General features: G+C 40.0%; 1 protein-coding gene across 1 annotated transcript in view; it reads right to left on the bottom strand.

Annotated features, from left to right (window-relative positions):
- Positions 1-6,914: 6,914 nt before the first annotated feature.
- ca6 (carbonic anhydrase VI) overlaps positions 6,915-19,693 on the bottom strand; it is a 29,024-nt gene continuing 16,245 nt past the window's right edge. Inside the window, exons 7-10 of the mRNA XM_061977205.1 lie at positions 15,387-15,513; positions 15,230-15,313; positions 15,096-15,131; positions 6,915-9,106 (exon numbers count right to left, since the gene is read on the bottom strand). Coding sequence (XP_061833189.1) covers positions 8,475-9,106; positions 15,096-15,131; positions 15,230-15,313; positions 15,387-15,513 — 879 coding nt within the window. The 3' untranslated portion in view covers positions 6,915-8,474. The remainder of the gene's footprint in view (positions 9,107-15,095; positions 15,132-15,229; positions 15,314-15,386; positions 15,514-19,693) is intronic.

The following is a 19,693-nucleotide window of genomic DNA, read 5'->3' as shown; positions in this document are numbered from 1 at the left end:
ACAAACCTTACAAAATAATTTTTTTCCAGTAAAACTCACAAAAATACATTTCTCCAGTTATTATTAGCCATTTTGCATCTGTGGTTTAGAATTTGTGTTTAAATAACAGTCAGATTGAATGTGACAGTATACTGTCATAGTGAGTAAAACCTAATTTTTGTATTTGTAAACCTTAACAAAATTCCTAATTCTAGTAAAACTCACATAGATTCAATATTACAGGCATTTTTAGACGGATTGCATGTTTGGTATTGGAGTTATGTTTATACAACTTTTACATTTATTATGACAGTTATACAAACATATTGAATAAAAAAATACTATTTTGTGTCTTATCAAACCTTACAAAATATTTTTTTTCCTGTAAAACTCACAAAGATACATTTCTCCAGGCATTATTATCCATTTTGCATGTGTAGTTTAGGAGTTATGTTAACATAACCGTCATATTGAGGGTGGCAGTTATACTGTCATTATGAGTAAAACCTAATTTTTGTAATTATAAACCTTACCAAAATTCCTGATTCTGGTAAAACTCACATAGATACAATATTACAGGCATTATTAGACATAATGCATGTTTGGTTTTGGAGTTACATTTTTCCAGGCATTATCAGCTATTTATCATGTTTGGTTTAGGAGTTATGTTTAAATAACTGTCATATCAAATAATGCAGTTATACTGTCATTATGAGTAAAACCCAAGTTTTGTATTTGTAAACCTTACCAAAATACCTGATTCTGGTAAAACTCATATAGATTCAATATTACAGGCAGTTTAAGACGGATTGCAAGTTTGGTTTAGGAGTTTGGTTTTGGAATGATGTTTATCATACTTTTATATTTAGTTTGACAGTTATACCATCATATTGAGTAAAAAAAAAAAAAACTTGTGTCTTTATAAACCTTATAATCACGTCCTGTTGGATGGGGTCCGTGCCCGTGTTGCCCGACCTTGCGCTGTGTGGTCTCTGTTGGTGACTTGGTGTGGTGGCGGCGCAGCCCCCGTGTCTGGTCTGGATGCTGTGTCTCGGTTGTTTGGGCGGTGGTGTGTTTGTGCGGGTTTGGGTTGGGGTGGGGGGCCTTTTGGTTGGAGGGGTTGTTGGTGTCTCTTGTTTGCGTGTTGGCGTTCGGGCTGACCGGCGGGCTGGCGCCGGCTGGTCTCTGTGGCCCTGGTGGCGTGTGGTTGCTGGTCGCAGTTTTTTTTTTTGATCGCTTTGATTTGATTGGCTGGTGCTGGCTGTCTGGGGTTATTGCGGCTGCTGTTTCTGCTGCCGTTTGTTTGTGGTGTGGGCGCCCGTGGCTGCTGGGTCTGGTGCAGGGGTGTGGCTGATGTTGTGACTGGTGGCAGCGCGCGCGCGTGATGGCTGTCGGGGCTGACGAACTGTGTATATGTATGTATATGTGTGTGTATGTATGTATGTTTATATATGTGTGTGTGTACATATGTGTATGTATATGTGTACATATGTGTATGTATATGTATATATGTGTATGTGTGGGTATGTATACGCGTATGTGTGTATGTGTATGTATATATGTATGTATGTATGTATATTTCTGGGGGTACGCTCTGGGCCTGCCTGTCAGACGGGGGTCGACGCCTCAGGCTACTGCATCCGAACTGCGTGTCTGGAGCTCCTGGGTCCCGCTGTCCATCCCTTCCGGGTGCCCGTCTTGGTTGGGGCCTGTTGGGCCTAGTCCCTGCGTCTATTGTGGTAGCTTGGTGCTGCAAGGTATTCCGAGGTGCTGCGAGTCGGCCAGTTGCTGGGGTAGTGACCTTGTTTGTCAGCATGTCTGTGATCTTCTTTTAATTCTTTTTTTTTTTAATTAATTTATTTATTTATTTATTTATTTATTTATTTTTTAATATATTTTATTAATATTATTTTTTAATTTTCCCCTCCCTCAGGGGGGGGGCTCGGCGGGGCGGTTGCTGGTTGTTCCATCTCCATCGTTGGGGTCCCTGCGGGTGGGGTGGGTGGTTCCCGTGGCCCTGTGCCTGGGTGGTCCTGCGGCGGCCGGTTTGGGTGGGGTGGCCGGGGGCTGGCCTCGCCGCGCTCTCCGGGGGTGGGGGTTGGGCTCGTGGGGGCCCGGTTGCCGGTGGGGCGGGGGCGGTCTTCCCGTCCGGTTGCGGGGAGTCTCTGGGTCCCTCGGGCGGGGCGTCTCGCCTTTCTGCCCGTGTGGGGTGTGGTCTCTCGCTGGCTTGGGGTCTGGCTGTCCCCTGCTTTTCTCGTGCCCTGTCCTCTGCCGGGTGCGTCTGTCTGCGGCCTGCTGCTGGCCCTTGTGGGCGGTACGGTGGGTCGGGCTCTGGGGTTCCTGTCGCTGGCCGGCTTGGCTGCGTGGGGGCGGTGGTCCCTGGTTCCCTGGGCACCACGCCTCCTGTTTGTGGGTTGGGCTCTCGGGGGTGATGGGGCCGTGCTCTGGCTCCCACGCACTCTGGGAGTCGAATGTATTGTACATGCAAATTCACATATGCTCACATACGTACATAGGTACCTACGCTCCCACATACATACACAAATACAGTACATATTTACCTACCTAATGTTCGTACATCCACACGCACATTCAATATACAAACATACACATACACATACTGTACATATACATTCACTGTACAAACACATATACACATTCTGTACATATACATTCATTGTACAAACACATATACACATTCTGTACATATACAAGTACATATGCATATTTACACTCATGCACATAATCACGTTTCATCAAACATATATTAACGTTGTTGCCCTAGGGTAAACTGGGTGTAACACATGGCACACTGACAAAGCTTAACCTATTGTGACTATAACAATCTACAAGGTTAATGTAGGTTGCTTCTCTTTCTCCCCCTCCATTTTTCTGCATTCTTTCGTATCTCAAGTTATCATTACGTATATGTATTGTTGCATTTAAACAACTGTATTGTTGATAATAAAGGTAAATTATTGGTATTGTTCATTATCAATAGCGCTATTTCTATTGGTATTTGTATTGATCCATTTGTAGTGTAATAATGCTCATTGTCATTTCTGTATTATTTTTTATTTTTCGCTAACTGCTTATTTGCTATTACTTTTACCATCATATTTGTACATGTCATATTTGCTGATGTTGCTCTATTGTTGTTGTTGTTGTTGTTTGCTGTTGTTGTTTTTGTCTCTCTGTCTAATCCCCCTCTTGTCCCCACAATTTCCCCCTCTGTCTTCTTTTTTTTTCTCTTTCTATCCCCTCCTGCTCCGGCCCGGCTGCACTAAATGATAATATAAATACATTTAATAAAGTCAAATACAAATAAGGCAACAAGAGAAGTATCCTACACTTCTCTTTTGTAAAGTAAATCTGAACAGCCGACATGGGCATCTACATCAACTATATGATTTGCCTGAGAAGCTGGACAGGACAAAAAATAAAAAATAAAAAAAATAAACCTTATAATTTTTTTTCCCAGTAAAACTCACAAAGATACATTTCTCCAGGCATAATTAATCATTTATCATGTTTGGTTTAGGAGTTATGTTTAAATAACTGTCATATTGAGTGTGGCAGTTATACTGTCATTATGAGTAAAACCTATTTTTTGTATTTGTAAACCTTACCAAAATACCTGATTCTGGTAAAACCCACATCGATACAATATTACAGGAATTTTTAGACATAAAGCATGTTTGGTTTTGGAGTTATGTTTATAAAACTTTCATATTTAGTATGACAGTTTCACTATCATATTGAGTAAAAAAAACTAATTTGTAATTTTACAAACCTTACAAAATATTGTTTGTAAATATACATTTCTCTAGGCATTAGTAGTCATTTTGCATTTGTGTTTTAGGAGTTATGTTTAATTAACTGTCATATTGAGTGTGGCAGTTATACTGTCACTGTGAGTAAAACCTAATTTTTGTATTCGTAAACCTTACCAAAATACCTGATCCTGATAAAACTCACATATATACAATATTCCAGGCATTTTTAGACGGATTGCATATTTGGTTTTGGAATTATGTTTATATAACTTTGATATATAGTATGACAGTTATACGGTTAAATTGTGTAAAAAAAACTAACTTGTGTCTTTACAAATCTTACAAAATATTTTTTCCAGTAAAACTCACAAAGATACATTCCTCAAGGCATTATTAGCCATTTTGTCAGATTAATTGTGACAGTATACTGTCATTATGAGTAAAACTAATATTTTGTATTTGTAAACCTTACAAAAACAACTGATTCTAGTAAAACTCACATGGATACAAAATTATAAGCATTTTTAGACATAATGCATGTTTGGTGGCAGTCAATGTGGCAGTTATACTGTCATTATGAGTAAAACCAAATTTTTGTATTTGTCAACCTTACCAAAATACCTGATTCTGGTAAAACTCACATAGATACAATTCTACAGGCATTTTTAGACATAATGCATGTTTGGTTTTGGAGTTATGTTTATATAACTTTCATATTTAGTATGACAGTTATACCATCATATTAAATTTAAAAAACTAACGTGTGTGTTTATAAACCTTACAAATTATTTGTTTCCAGTAAAACTCACAATGATACATTTCTCCAGGCATTATTAGCCATTTATAATGTTTGGATTAGGAGTTATATTTAAATAACTGTCATATCAAATGTTGCAGTTATACTGTCATTATGAGTAAAACCCAAGTTTTGTATTTGTAAACCTTACCAAAATACCTGATTCTGGAAAAACTCACATAGATTCAATATTACAGGAAGTTTAAGACAGATTGCAAGTTTGGTTTAGGAGTTTGGTTTTGGAATTATGTTTATATAACTTTCATATTTAGTATGACAGTTATACCATAATATTGAGTAAAAAAAACTTTTGTCTTTACAAACCTTACAAAATATTTTTTTTCTAGTAAAATTCACAAAGATAAATTTCTCCAGGCATTATTAGCCATGTATCATGTTTGGTTTAGGAATTATCTTTAAATAACTGTCATGTGGAGTGTGGTAGTTATATTGTCATTATGAGTAAAACCTATTTTTTGTATTTGTAAACCTTACCAAAATACCTGATTCTGGTAAAACTCATATAGATACAATATTACAGGAATTTTTAGACATAAAACATTTTTGGTTTAGGAGTTATGTTTAAATAACTGTCAGATTGAATGTGACAGTATACTGTCATAGTGAGTAAAACCAATATTTTGTATTTGCAAACCTTACAAAAACAACTTATTCTAGTTAAACTCACATGAATACAATATTACAGCCATTTTTAGACATAATGCATGTTTGGTTTTTGAGTTATGTTTATAATTTTTTTACATTTAGTATGACAGTTATACTGTCATATTGAGTAAAAAAAATAACTTGTGTCTTTAAAAACCCATCCATCCATCCATTTTCTACCGCTTATTCCCTTTGGGGTCGCGGGGGGCGCTGGAGCCTATCTCAGCTACGATTGGGCGGAAGGCGGCGTACACCCTGGACAAGTCGCCACCTCATCGCAGTCTTTACAAACCTTACAAAAAAATGTTTTTTCCTGTAAAACTTAAAAAGAGACATTTCTCCAGGCATTATTAACCATTTTGCATGTGTGGTTTAGGAGTTATGTTTACATAACTGTCATATTGAATGTGGCAGTTATACTGTCAATATGAGTAAAACCTAATTTTTGTTTTTGTTAACCTTACCAAAATACCTGATTCTAGTAAAACGAACATAGATTCATTGGTTTTGGAGTTATGTTTATATAACTTTCATATTTAGTATGACAGTTATATCATCATTTTGAGTAAAAAATGTAACTTGTGTCTTTATAAACCTTACAATTTCGTTTTTTCCAGTAAAAATCACAAATATACATTTCTCCAGGCATTATTAACCATTTTGTATGTGTGGTATAAGAGTTATGTTTACATAACTGTCATATTAAATGTGGCAGTTATACTGTCATTATGAGTAAAACCAAATGTGTGTATATGTAAACCTTACCAAAATACCTGATTCTGGTAAAACTCACATAGATACAATACTAAAGGCATTTTTAGACATAATGCATGTTTGGTTTTGGAGTTATGTTTGTATACATTTCTCCAGGCATTAATAGCCATTTAGCATGTTTGGTTCAGGAGTTATGTTTAAATAACTGTTATTTTGAATATGGCAGTTATACTGTCATTATGAGTAAAACCCAAATTTGGTATTTGTAAACCTTACCAAAATACCTGATCCTGGTAAAACTCACATAGATTCAATATTACAGGCATTTTTAGACGTATTGCAAGTTTGGTTTTGGAGTTATGTTTATTTAACTTTCATAGTGAACAACAGGCTGAATAAGTGTACGTTATATGAGGCATAAATAACCAACTGAGAACGTGCCTGGTATGTTAACGTAACATATTATGGTAAGAGTCATTCAAATAACTATAACATATAGAACATGCTATATGTTTACCAAACAATCTGTCACTCCTAATCGCTAAATCCCATGAAATCTTATACGTCTAGTCTCTTACGTGAATGAGCTAAATAATATTATTTTATATTTTACGGTATGCGTATATACCACATGAAATAAATGTAGTTTACGCTACAGTGACATTTCCATTTATAAAACGTAGAACAATACATTGTTTATAGCTGATTTACTGCAACAAAAACTAATAAGAAGCGCTAATAACGGATATTATAGAAGTGGACATCATTGTCACTGGCATTGTCTTGCTGAAATAAGCAGGGGCGTCCATGATAACGTTGCTTGGATGGCAGCATATGTTGCTCCAAAACCTGTTAATAATTTCACACATAAGTCGCTCCTGAGTATAAGTCGCACCCCCGGCCAAACTATGAAAAACACTGCGACTTATAGTCCAAAAAATACGGTAGTTGAAACAGTGTTCGGATGCAGAGATGGCAGGCAATTGCAGAAGAAGAAGCCCTTTTATTAGGGAAAATAAGGTAAAAAAAGATGTGTACAAAGGGAAAACAGGTGTGTGCAGCACACAGCAGGCAAAGTAAAAGAGCTGTACAAGGCTGGCATAGGAAGTATTCTGACTGACAACTGATCGGGTTTTGTCTCCCCCAAATAGAGAGGCCTGGGGTCTTACAGCTTCATCGTTTTTTCCTGCGTTTGTCTGCAAGCGCTGATTTACATCTGGCTAGTGCTGCCCGAAACCAAGAACAAGACCTTCCTGGAGATCTCCCAGATGTTTGCAAAGAGGAACAAAGTGGGGCTCAAGCTGGGAGATGATGGCAACGTGAAAGACAACAAAGAGAGCCTGCAGGATGCATGGAAGGTCACATCCTTTTGAGGGGAAAATAGAGGAAGTCTTCACTTTGGGGGGTTTGGATGTGCTTCTAATTTGATTCTCAATGAACCTTTGCACAATGTTTTTTTTTGCAGCTTTATCCAAAATAATCCACATGTTTTTGTCGATGCATTACTTACTTTATTCGTATATTGCTAAAGCCTACATTAAATATTGACTGACCGTGTCCCTGATATATTGCCATGCACATTTTAAAGGGGAACATTATCACAATTTCAGAAGGGTTAAAACCATTAAAAATCAGTTCCCAGTGGCTTATTTTATTTTTCGATGTTTTTTTCAAAATGTTACCCATCACGCAATATCCCTAAAAAAAGCTTCAAAGTGCCTGATTTTAACCATCGTTATATACACCCGTCCATTTTCCTGTGACGTCACAAAGTGATGCCAACACAAACAAACATGGCGGAAAGAACAGCAAGCTATAGCGACATTAGCTCGAATTCAGACGCGGATTTCAGCGGCTTAAGCGATTCAACAGATTACGCATGTATTGAAACGGATGGTTATAGTGTGGAGGCAGGAAGCGAAAACGAAATTGAAGAAGAAACTGAAGCTATTGAGCCATATCGGTTTGAACCGTATGCAAGCGAAACCGACGAAAACGACACGACAGCCAGCGACACAAGAGAAAACGAGGACGCATTCGGCGATTGCCTTCTAACCAACGATTGGTATGTGTTTGTTTGGCATTAAAGGAAACTAACAACTATGAACTAGGTTTACAGCATATGAAATACATTTGGCAACAACATGCACTTTGAGAGTGCAGACAGCCCAATTTTCATCAATTAATATATTCTGTAGACATACCCTCATCCGCTCTCTTTTCCTGAAAGCTTGAATCTGTCCCTGTTCGTGTTGTTACACCCTCCGACAACACACCAACGAGGCATGATGTCTCCAGGGCACGGAAAACAGTCGAAAAAACGGAAAATAACAGAGCTGATTTGACTCGGTGTTTGAGAAAATGGCGGATTGCTTCCCGATGTGCGAATAATAGAAAGGCGTTTAATTCGCCAAAATTCACCCATTTAGAGTTCGGAAATCGGTTAAAAAATATATGGTCTTTTTTCTGCAACATCAAGGTATATATTGACGCTTACATAGGTCTGGTGATAATGTTCCCCTTTAAGACATTTCATGTATATTTCAGCATCTGTACTGACTGTCAAGCTGCACCCCCCCATACAGGCTAAGCTTGGTGGTCCCCCAGCTAAACACATTTCCCTGCGAGGTCACGTTCCTCTCACATGACATCTGGTTCCGAATGTTTGCCGTGCTGAGGGTATAGTCCCACACATTCACATCCGTCATCTTCCCCACAAAGGCATCCGTGTTGGAAATACCCAGCAGGCTGTCCTGGTCGTTTCCCAAAACAAACACCCCGCCAGGGCTAATGGTGTAGCCGTTTTTTAAGTAGCGTCGCTCCCCCACCATGCCGTTGATCCACAGCTCCGCACCCCCTGTGCGGGACGACCACGTGATGCAGTAGTTGGCCCAGCTTTGGGACTGGAAGTTGAACGGCAAGTTGACGAACTCGTTGCCGATCCAGAGGCCCACCTCCTTGCTGTCTCGGTCCTCGCTGATGGAGATCAACAGTTCGTTGTGGATGCTGTTGCTGGAGTAGGAGATGACCGTGTGCGCACCCTCCCCTTCAGGGAACACGTGCATGCAGACGGTGAAGGAGTCCAGCTTCATGGGATGGCCCAGGTGGGCTTTTGCATAACTGCCAGGATTCTCCCGCTGGAAGTTGATCACGAGAGGGAACAAAGCTTGAGGTTCTGAGGGAGACAAAGAGTCTTAAATGACGGTTGATTATCAGTCAGGTAATGCATCCTCTTGCACTGTGAATGACTGCTGACCAACTCCCTGCAACCCTGAACAATAATAACAATAGGTGATAAGAAAAACAAACAAAAAAACGTCTGCCTATATAGAACACATTCTCCCCTCATTTTACAAATACAACTATATTGCTACAAGTATTTGGCCACCTGCCTTGACTCACATATGAACTTGAAGTGCCATCCCATTCCTAACCCATAGGGTTCAATATGATACTGGTCCACCTTTTGCAGCTATTACAGCTTCAACTCTTCCGGGAAGGCTGTCCACAAGGTTGCGGAGTGTGTTTATAGGAATTTTCGACCATTCTTCCAAAAGCGCTTTGGTGAGGTCACACACTGATGTTGGTCGAGAAGGCCTGGCTCTCAGTTTCCGTTCGAATTCATCTCAAAGGTGTTCTATCGGGTTCAGGTCAGGACTCTGTGCAGGCCAGTCAAGTTCATCTACATCAGACTCTGTCATCCATGTCTTTATGGACTTTGCTTTGTGCACTGGTGCACGGTCATGTTGGAAGAGGAAGGGGCCCGCTCCAAACTGTTCCTACAATGTTGAGAGCATGGAATTGTCCAAAAGTTCCTATCACTGGAACTAACTCCTGAAAAACAACCCCACACCATAATTCCTCCTCCAATAAATTTCACACTCGGCACAATGCAGTCCGAAATGTACCGTTCTCCTAGCAACCTCCAAATCCAGACTGTTCCATCAGATTGCCAGATGGAAAAGCGTGATTCATCACCCCAGAGAAGGCGTCTCTACTCCTCTAGAGTCCAGTGGCGACGTGCTTTACACCACTGCATCCCACGCTTTGCATTGGACTTGGTGATGTATGGCTTAGATTCAGCTGCTTGGCCATGGAAACCCATTCCATGAAGCTCTCTGCGTACTGTACGTGGGCTAATTGGAAGGTCACATGAAGTTTGGAGCTCTGTAGCAACTGACTGTGCAGAAAGTCTTAGCACTATGCGCTTCAGCATCCACTGACCTCTCTGTCAGTTTACAAGGCCTACCACTTTGTGGCTGAGTTGCTGTTGTTCCCAAACTCTTCCATTTTCTTATAATAAAGCCCACAGTTGACTTTGGAAAATTTAGGAGCGAGGACATTTCACGACTGGATTTGTTGCACAGGTGGCATCCTATGACAGTTCCACACTGGAAATCACTGAGCTCCTGAGAGCGGCCTATTCTTTCACAAATGTTTGTAGAAACAGTCTCCATGCCTAAGTGCTTGATTTTATACACCTGTGGCCGGGCCAACTGGTTAGGACACCTGATTCTCATCATTTGGATGGGTGGCCAAATACTTTTGGCAATATAGTGTATTTTCAAATACAGATTTACAAGGCTTTTCCGCTACTCAGCCTTTGTTTATGCTGCTTTGACAAAAGACTCAGAGTTGGTTATTGTATCTTTGAATAAATATTTTTTCGGAAATATCCTGATTTGAATTTTTACAAAATGTCATAGAGCTTGCATTGCCAGAATGTACCAACCTGTCAAATAGGTTTTTCACTACACTGTCATAGAGGTGCATTGACAGAAGATACCACTCTGTTGTATGTGAACATTGACAGAAGTTACCACCCTGTGAAAGAGGGTTGTCATTATACTGTCATAGATGCATTGACAGAAGATGCCACTCTGTCGAAGAGATGTGTTGATGAAGTTACCACCCTGTGGTAGAAGTTCATTGACAGAAGTTGCCACTGTGTCGTATGCGAGCATTAACAGAAGTTACCATCCTGTCCAAGAGGTGTGTCACTATACTGTCGTAGGGGTGCATTGACGGAGGATACCACTATGTCAAAGAGATGTGTTGACATAGATTACCACCCTGTCATAGAAGTGCATTGTCAGAAGTCACCACTCTGTCGTATGGGAACATTGACAGAGGTTGCCATTCTGTCAAAGAGATGCGTCACAATACTGTCAAAGAGATGTGTTTACAGAAGTTACCACCCTGCCGTAGAGGTTCATTGACAGAAGTTGCTACTCTCCTCTAGACGAGCATTGACAGAAGTTACCTCTCAGTCAAAGAAGTGTGTCACTATATTGCATTGACAGAAGGTACTCCTCTGTCAAAGAGATGTGTTTACAAAAAATGCATTAACAGAAGTCAACACCTTGTCAAATAAGTGGGTCACTATACTCTCATTGAGTTGTATTGAAAGAAGATACCACTTTGTCACAGAGATGTGTTGACAGAGTTACCACTCTGTCGCAGAGGTGAATTGACAGAAGTCACCACCCTGTCAAAAAGGTGTGTCACTCTACTGTCATCGAGGTGCACTGGAAGAAGATGCCACGCTGTCAAAGAGATGTGTTGGCAGAAGTTACCACCCTGTCATAGAGGTGGATTGACAGAAGTTACCACACTATCAAAGTAGTGCTATACTGCATTGACAGAAGATACCCCCCTGTCAAAGAGATGTGTTGACGACAGTTACCACCCTGCTGTAGAGGTTCATTGACAGAAGTTTCTGCTCTCCTGTAGACAAGCATTGACAGAAGTTACCTCCCTGTCAAAGAAGTGTCACTATACTGCATTGACAGAAAATACCCCTCTGTCAAAGAGATGTGTTGACAGAAGTTACCACCCTGTCGTAGAGGTGTATTGACTATAGGTACGACCCTGTCAAAAGGTGTGTCACTATACTGTCATAGAGGTGCATCGACAGAATATACCACTTTGTCAAAGAGATGTGTTGACAAGTTACCAACCTGTCATAGAGGTGCATTGACATAAGTTGCCACCCTGTCAAATAAGGTGTGTCATTATACTGTCATAGCGGTGTATTGACAGAATATACAACTCAGTTAAAGAGATGGGATGATAGAAGTTACCACTCTGTCGTAGAGGTGCATTGACAGAATATACCACCCTGTTAAAAAGGTACCAGTATGTCACTATTCTGTCACAGAGATGCATTGAAAGAAGATGGCACCCTTTCAAAGAGATGTGGTGACAGAAGTTACCACTTTGTCATAGAGGTGCATTGACAGAAATTACCACCCTGTCAAAAATGTGTGTCACTATGCTGTCATAGAGGTGCATTGACAGAATATACAACTTTGTCAAAGAGATATGTTGATAGAAGTTACCACACTGTCGTAGACGAGCATTGACAGAAGTTACCTGTCAAAGATGTGTGTCACTACACTGTCATTGACGTGCATTGTGTTATAATAATAATGTGTAAGTTATCACACAACTCTCATGCTTAAAGGCCGTTGCTATAGTTATTATCAATTGTGCTGAAGTTGTACTTTTCTATCTGTGCAAAGGGACAACTTGCAATATTGGATTGCGAATCGTCTCGTATCAGTGTTTGTGTCCAGACCCGGCCTGCTGACTGCCAAAGGCGAACATTGAGTACCGTGACACAGACAAAGCAGAGACACAGCGATATCACGAGTGTCAGCACATTTCCATTTCTGAATAATCATATATTGTGTCTAACTGGGGCTGATGAAATGACCCCCCTTCCTTCAGAAGCAGCCTCAGTGATGTAACCAGGGACCTCCCAAATAAATAGAGGAGCACGTGGGACTGTACCTTAGAGCGTAGGTTGGAACTGTAACTAAGCGTACAGCCCAATACGTCTCTCCTCATTGAGCAAAATTTAACTTTGTCTCTGCATGATTCCTTGCTTCTTGTCTGTTTAATACATGTCATCAGTGTTTGAACCTTACAATTGACAGAAGATTCCACTCTGTCAAAGAGCTGTAAAAAGTTTCCACTCTGCTGTAGACGAGCATGGACAGAAGTTACCACCATGTTAGTGATAGAATTAAGGATAGCGATAGAACAATGCTTGGTAAGATATCATAGATACTTACACCCAATACAGTACAATCAATGCACGAGATTGGCTGCAAATTTTCCCTAAATTTTATATTTTATGGTAATCCGCAACAGTTAAACCAAGGCAGCTGGACTTTTTGCTAGTTGAAGGGATTCTCCATTACGTTCTGGTGTATGTCTGGGATGCAGATACGGCAGACAAGTGCATGAAAGAAGCCCTTTTTATCAGGAAAAACGCATGTAACACAAAAAACTAAGACGTGCTGCTGGGAAGTGCACAAAAGAGCAAACATGTGGAAGCGCAGAGCAAAAGAAACACCCTGATTGGCAACCAGGGACAGGTGTGTACTGAATGCCAATCAGGGACAGGTATGGGGGCCGGCGCTCAGGCCAAACTAGTGTTAGTAAATTGGAGCGCTGGATAGGAAATAATACAAACTAGAAGAAACTAATGATTACACCAGGGGTAGGGAACCTATGGCTCTAGAGCCAGATGTGGCTCTTTTGATGACTCTCAGATATATCCTAGCTGACATTTCTTAACAAGATAAGTAATGAATAATTCCGCTGGTAATCACAGTGTTAAAAATAACCACATACCAACCAGACTACAAAGCCATCAGCAAAACCATACAGCAGAAGTCGCATTAATGGTAAGAAGTATTTTATTTATTATTGGTTACCTTCAGAATAACTGTTATTAAAAAGAAAAAGAGACTTATTATACCGTATTTTTTGGAGTATAAGTCGCTCCGGAGTATAAGTCGCACCGGCCGAAAATGCATAATAAAGAAGGAAAAAAACATATATAAGTCGCACTGGAGTATAAGTCGCATTTTTTGGGGAAATGTATTTGATAAAACCCAACACCAAGAATAGACATTTGAAAGGCAATTTAAAATAAATAAAGAATAGTGAACAACAGGCTGAATAAGTGTACGTTATATGAGGCATAAATAACCAACTGAGAACGTGCCTGGTATGTTAACGTAACATATTATGGCAAGAGTCATTCAAATAACTATAACATATAGAACATGCTATACGTTTACCAAACAATCTGTCACTCCTAATCGCTAAATCCCATGAAATCTTATACGTCTAGTCCAGTGGTTCTTAACCGCCGCGGAGGTCAAGACACGCCCGACTCATCGTGTAAATAAAAACTTCTCCCTGTCGCCGCATTATGGTTACCCCCAAACAATGTTCCCTCTAATTTTCCATATGTGTGAGCAAACGCAAAAACTCTTTGAGCATTCAGTGGAGCACATGTGAGCGAGTTCAGACGTGCACATGCACTGTGGCTACACCAGCAGCACACCTGTCCCAAACCTGACTAAATAACAGGTTCAATGTTTTATTATTATAATCAAATGACAGCAGTCATTTCCATGAGATTATTTTCTAATATAAGTGTTTTGGCTCACTTACAATGACTATAACATATTGTTTTTCATGAGCTGTGTACTAGTATTGTATGTCTGGGTGGGGTTCCTGCTTTGGAAATAATGTGTATCCCTTTCAGATATCGCATTTAGTTTTCATTAAAACATTCACATGTTGCACAATGAGATGTAAACATGGGATCATGTGTACATTCCTGTAACTTTCTGTTTGTAAAATATATCTTTATTAGTATTTCTTTAATATAATAACATCATTGTATGATTACGGTTCGGGTTCAGTGAATGCGCATATGAAATTGGAGGGGTTCGGTGCCTCCAACAAGGTTAAGAACCACTGGTCTAGTCTCTTACGTGAATGAGCTAAATAATATTATTTTATATTTTACGGTAATGTGTTAATAATTTCACACATAAGTCGCTCCGGAGTATAAGTCGCGACTTATAGTCCGAAAAATACGGTACTCTAAAAATGTTGGTCTTACTTAAAAATGCACGCATTTAGTTGTATTCAGAGTAAAAGTGTATTATATGGCTCTCACGGAAATACATTTTAAATATTTGGCTTTCATGGCTCTCTCAGCCAAAAAGGTTCCCGACCCCTGGATTACACTAATGTTTATTTGCAAAATTGCTTAAGACTCTTGCACAACGCTGAACATGAATTAAAAGTCACTTTGTTTGCTTGAATGCGAACTGGAAAATAGAAAAGCTCACCATGTTTGCTTGGCCGTGAGTCTTGTAGTCTACCTCCTAAGGCATACAAGTAAGTAAGAGTAGATCAACACTCTTGAGTAAATAGAACACTTGCATTTGCATATGACTTAGTGTGTGTTGGCATACCACCTCACCTGAGTACACGCTTTTTCCAAGAGACGTTATCAGTCCCTCGATTTTAAGCAGCTTGGATTCTATTTCGTCTTGTCGACAGAATGCTGGCGAAACAAAAAGGTGAACAGTAATGGTTTGTCTTGCTCTTAAGCGGTCAGATATTCGTGAGATACACACTTCCTTTCCCAAGTCGTGGCAGGAAAGATGACTCCACCACTCGGTCATTTAGGGGCTGAGCCATGCGGTAGTCGTCCCACAGAGTCTTGTTGTGGATGTCCATCAGTGTGCTCTCCAGTTTCCTGATCTGGGCGCAACAAAGTCCAAAGGGGTGGAGCTTAGATCTTGAAGTTATAAAAGCTAAACAACAGCCAAGCGCTCAAGCTGGATCAAGTATTTGCGCCTCTTAAAACTGGTTCAGGTTTGTATTGTGTTGCATTGTTTCTGTTAAGTTACAATGCTCTGTGTTTGAGGTGCATTGACAGGACAGTTATTGTCCTTTTATAGAGAGGTGTTGATGCGTATGACACCCTGTCGTGCAGGTGTGTTGACAGAAGTTACTATCCTTTTGTAGATGTGTGTTGACAGGAGATACCACCCTGTCAGAGTGGTGTATTGACACAAGTTACCACCCTGTAATAAAGGTGTTGACACCCACATAGAGGTGCATTGAGTAAAGTGTCTGTCCTGTCATAGAGGTGCATTGACAGAAGTTACCATCCTGTCAAAGAGGTGTCTCACTATCGTGTCATTGGGGTGCACTGACAGAAGTTACTATTCTGTCATAGAGGTTGGATGGAATGCATCCTCCCCTCATTGTACAAATATTTCCCAAAACAACTTTACAAAGCTTTTACGCGACTCAACTTTTTCAGAGTTCTCAGCGTCACAGAGCTGGTTGTCAATGTTTTCCCCAAAATGTCATGGAGGTGCATTGACAGAAGAAAGTGTCAAAGAGATGTGTTGACATGACATTACCACCCTGTTGTTGAGATACATTGACAGAAGTTATTCTTTTGTCATAAAGTTGCATTGATCAAAGTCACCACCTTTTTACCGAGCTCTATTGACAGGGGTTACCATCCTGTCATAGAGGTACATTGACAGAAGTTATCATCCTGGCATAGAGGTACACTGACAGAAGTTATGACTCTGCCATAGAGATGCAGGGAAAGATGTTACCACCCTGTCATAGAGGTGAATTGACAGAAGTTTCCAACCTGTCACAGAGGTGGGTTGACAGACGTTACCACCCTGTCATATAGTTGCATTGACGGAATCTACCACTTTGACAGAAATTACTGTTCTTTCATGGGAGTGTGTTGACAGAAGTTACGACCCTGTCATGGGGGTGCACTGACAGAAGTTACTGTTCTTTGTTAGAGGTGCATTGACAGAAGTTACCACGTTGCCAGTGTGGTGTACTGACAGAGGTCTGTCAAAGAGGTGTGTTGACAGAAGTTGACACCTTGTTACAGAGGTGCATTGGCAGAAGTTACCTTCCTGGCATAAAGGTACACTGAAATAAACATTGATTGATTGATTGATTGATTGATTGATTGATTGACTGACTGACAGAAATTATGACTCTACTATAGAGATGCAGGGACAGAAGTTATCAACCTGTCACAGAGGTGGGTTGACAGACGTTACCACCCTGTCATATAGTTGAATTGACAGAGTCTACCACCATGTCATGGAAGTGCTTTGGCAGAAATTACTGTTCTTTCATAGGAGTGTGTTGACATAAGTTACCACCCTGTCATGGAGGTGCACTGACAGAAGTTACTGTTATTTCTTAGGGGTGTGTTGACAGAAGTCACCAACCTGTCATAGAGGTGCAATGACAGACGTTACCACGTTGCCAGTGAGGTGTACTGACAGAGGTTACTATTCTGTCAAAGAAATGTGTTGACGAAAGTTTCCCCTTGTTAGATATGTGCATTGACAGAATTTACCATCCTGGTATAGAGGTGCACTGACAGAAGTTATGACTCTGCCATAGAGATGCAGCGACAGATGTTATCACCCTGTCATAGTGGTGAGTTGACAGAAGTTACCACCCTGTCATAGAGTTGCATTGACAGATGTTACCACCATGTCATAGAGGTGTATTGACAGAAGTTACTATTCTGTCATAGAGGTGCATTAACAAAGTTCCTACCCTGTTATAAGAGTCTATTGATAAAGTAAATGTTACCACCCTAACAAAGACCTTAATCAACAGATGTTACTATTCTGTCATAGAGGTGTATTGACAGTAGTTACTATTCTGCCATACAGTTGCATGGGCAAAAGTTACTATTAGATCATAGAAGTGCATTGACAAAGTTACCACTCTGTCATAGAGTTGCAATGACATAAGTTACTATCCTGTTATGATTCTATTAATAAATAGAATAGAATAGAATAGAATAGAATAGAATAGAATAGAATAGATGTTACCACTATCATTGAGATGCATTGACAGAAGTTACTATTTTGTCATAGAGGTGCTTTTATAGAAGTTACCACCGGTACTATGTCAGAGGTGCATTGACAGAAGTTACTTATTTGTCAGAGGTGCATTGACAGAAGTTATTACTCTGTCAAAAATGTGCATTGACAAAGTTACCACTTTGTCATGGAATTGCATTGCCAGAATGTAGCACTCTGTTGTAAAAGTCTATTGCTATATGTTACCACCCTATCAAAGAGGGGCATTGACAGAAGTTACTATTATGTCACAAAAGTGCATTGACATAAGTTACTATTCTGTCATAGAGGTGCATTGACAGAAGTTACTATTTTGGCATGTAGGTGCATTGACATAAGTTACTATTCTGTCATAGAGGTGCATTGACAGAAGTTACTATTTTGGCATGTAGGTGCATGACAGAAGTTACTATTCTGGCATAGAGGTGCATTGGCAGAAGTTACTATTCTGGCATAGAGGTGCATTTACAGAAGTTATATTCTAGCATAGAGGTGTGTTGACAGAAGTTACCATTCTGGCATAAAGGTGCATTGACAGAAGTTACTATTTTGGCATATAGGTGCATTGACAGAAGTTACTATTATGGCATAGAGGTGCATTGGCAGAATTTACTATTCTGGCATAGAGGTGTGTTGACATAAGTTACTATTCTGGCATAGAGGTGCGTTGACAGAAGTTACTATTCTGTCATTGAGGTGCACTGGCAGAAGTTACTATTCTGGCATAGCGGTACATTGACATAAGTTACTATTCTGGCATATAGGTGCATTGACACGAGTTACTATTCTGGCATAGAGGTGCGTTGACAGAAGTTACTATTCTGACATAGAGGTGTGTTGACAGAAGTTACTATTCTGGCATAGAGGTGCATTGGCAGAAGTTACTATGCTAGCATAGAGGTGCATTGACATAAGTTACTATTCTGGCATAGAGGTGCATTGACAGAAGTGACTATTTTGGCATATAGGTGCATGACATAAGTTACTATTCTGGCATAGAGGTGCATTGGCAGAAGTTACAATTCTGGCATAGAGGTGCATTGACAGAAGTTACTATTCTAGCATAAAGGTGTGTTGACAGAAGTTACTATTCTGGCATAAAGGTGCATTGACAGAAGTTACTAATTTGGCATATAGGTGCATTGGCAGAAGTTACTATTCTGGCATAGAGGTGCATTGACAGAAGTCACTATTCTAGCATAGAAGTGTGTTGACAGAAGTTACTATTCTGGCATAAAGGTGCATTGACAGAAGTTACTATTTTGGCATATAGGTGCATTGACAGAAGTTACTATTCTGGCATCGAGATGCATTGACAGAAGTTTATATTCTGTCATTGCGGTGCATTGACAGAAGTTACTATTCTGGCATAGAGGTGCATTGACAGAAGTGACTATTTTGGCATATAGGTGCATGACATCAGTTACTATTCTGGCATAGAGGTGCATTGGCAGAAGTTACAATTCTGGCATAGAGGTGCATTGACAGAAGTTACTATTCTAGCATAAAGGTGTGTTGACAGAAGTTACTATTCTGGCATAAAGGTGCATTGACAGAAGTTACTAATTTGGCATATAGGTGCATTGGCAGAAGTTACTATTCTGGCATAGAGGTGCATTGACAGAAGTCACTATTCTAGCATAGAAGTGTGTTGACAGAAGTTACTATTCTGGCATAAAAGTGCATTGACAGAAGTTACTATTTTGGCATATAGGTGCATTGACAGAAGTTACTATTCTGGCATCGAGATGCATTGACAGAAGTTTCTATTCTGTCATTGCGGTGCATTGACAGAAGTTACTATTCTGGCATAGAGGTGCATTGACAGAAGTTACTATTTTGGCATATAGGTGTATAGACAGAAGTTACTATTCTGGCATCGAGATGCATTGACAGAAGTTACTATTCTGTCATTGAGGTGCATTGACAGAAGTCACTATTCTGGCATAGAGGTGCATTGTCAGAAGTTACTATTCTGGCATAGAGGTACATTGTCAGAAGTTACTATTTTG

This window comes from Nerophis lumbriciformis, linkage group LG01 (genome assembly GCF_033978685.3).
Source record: "Nerophis lumbriciformis linkage group LG01, RoL_Nlum_v2.1, whole genome shotgun sequence".
Taxonomy (NCBI): Eukaryota; Metazoa; Chordata; class Actinopteri; order Syngnathiformes; family Syngnathidae; genus Nerophis; species Nerophis lumbriciformis.
This window is presented reverse-complemented; position numbering and strand designations above follow the sequence as displayed.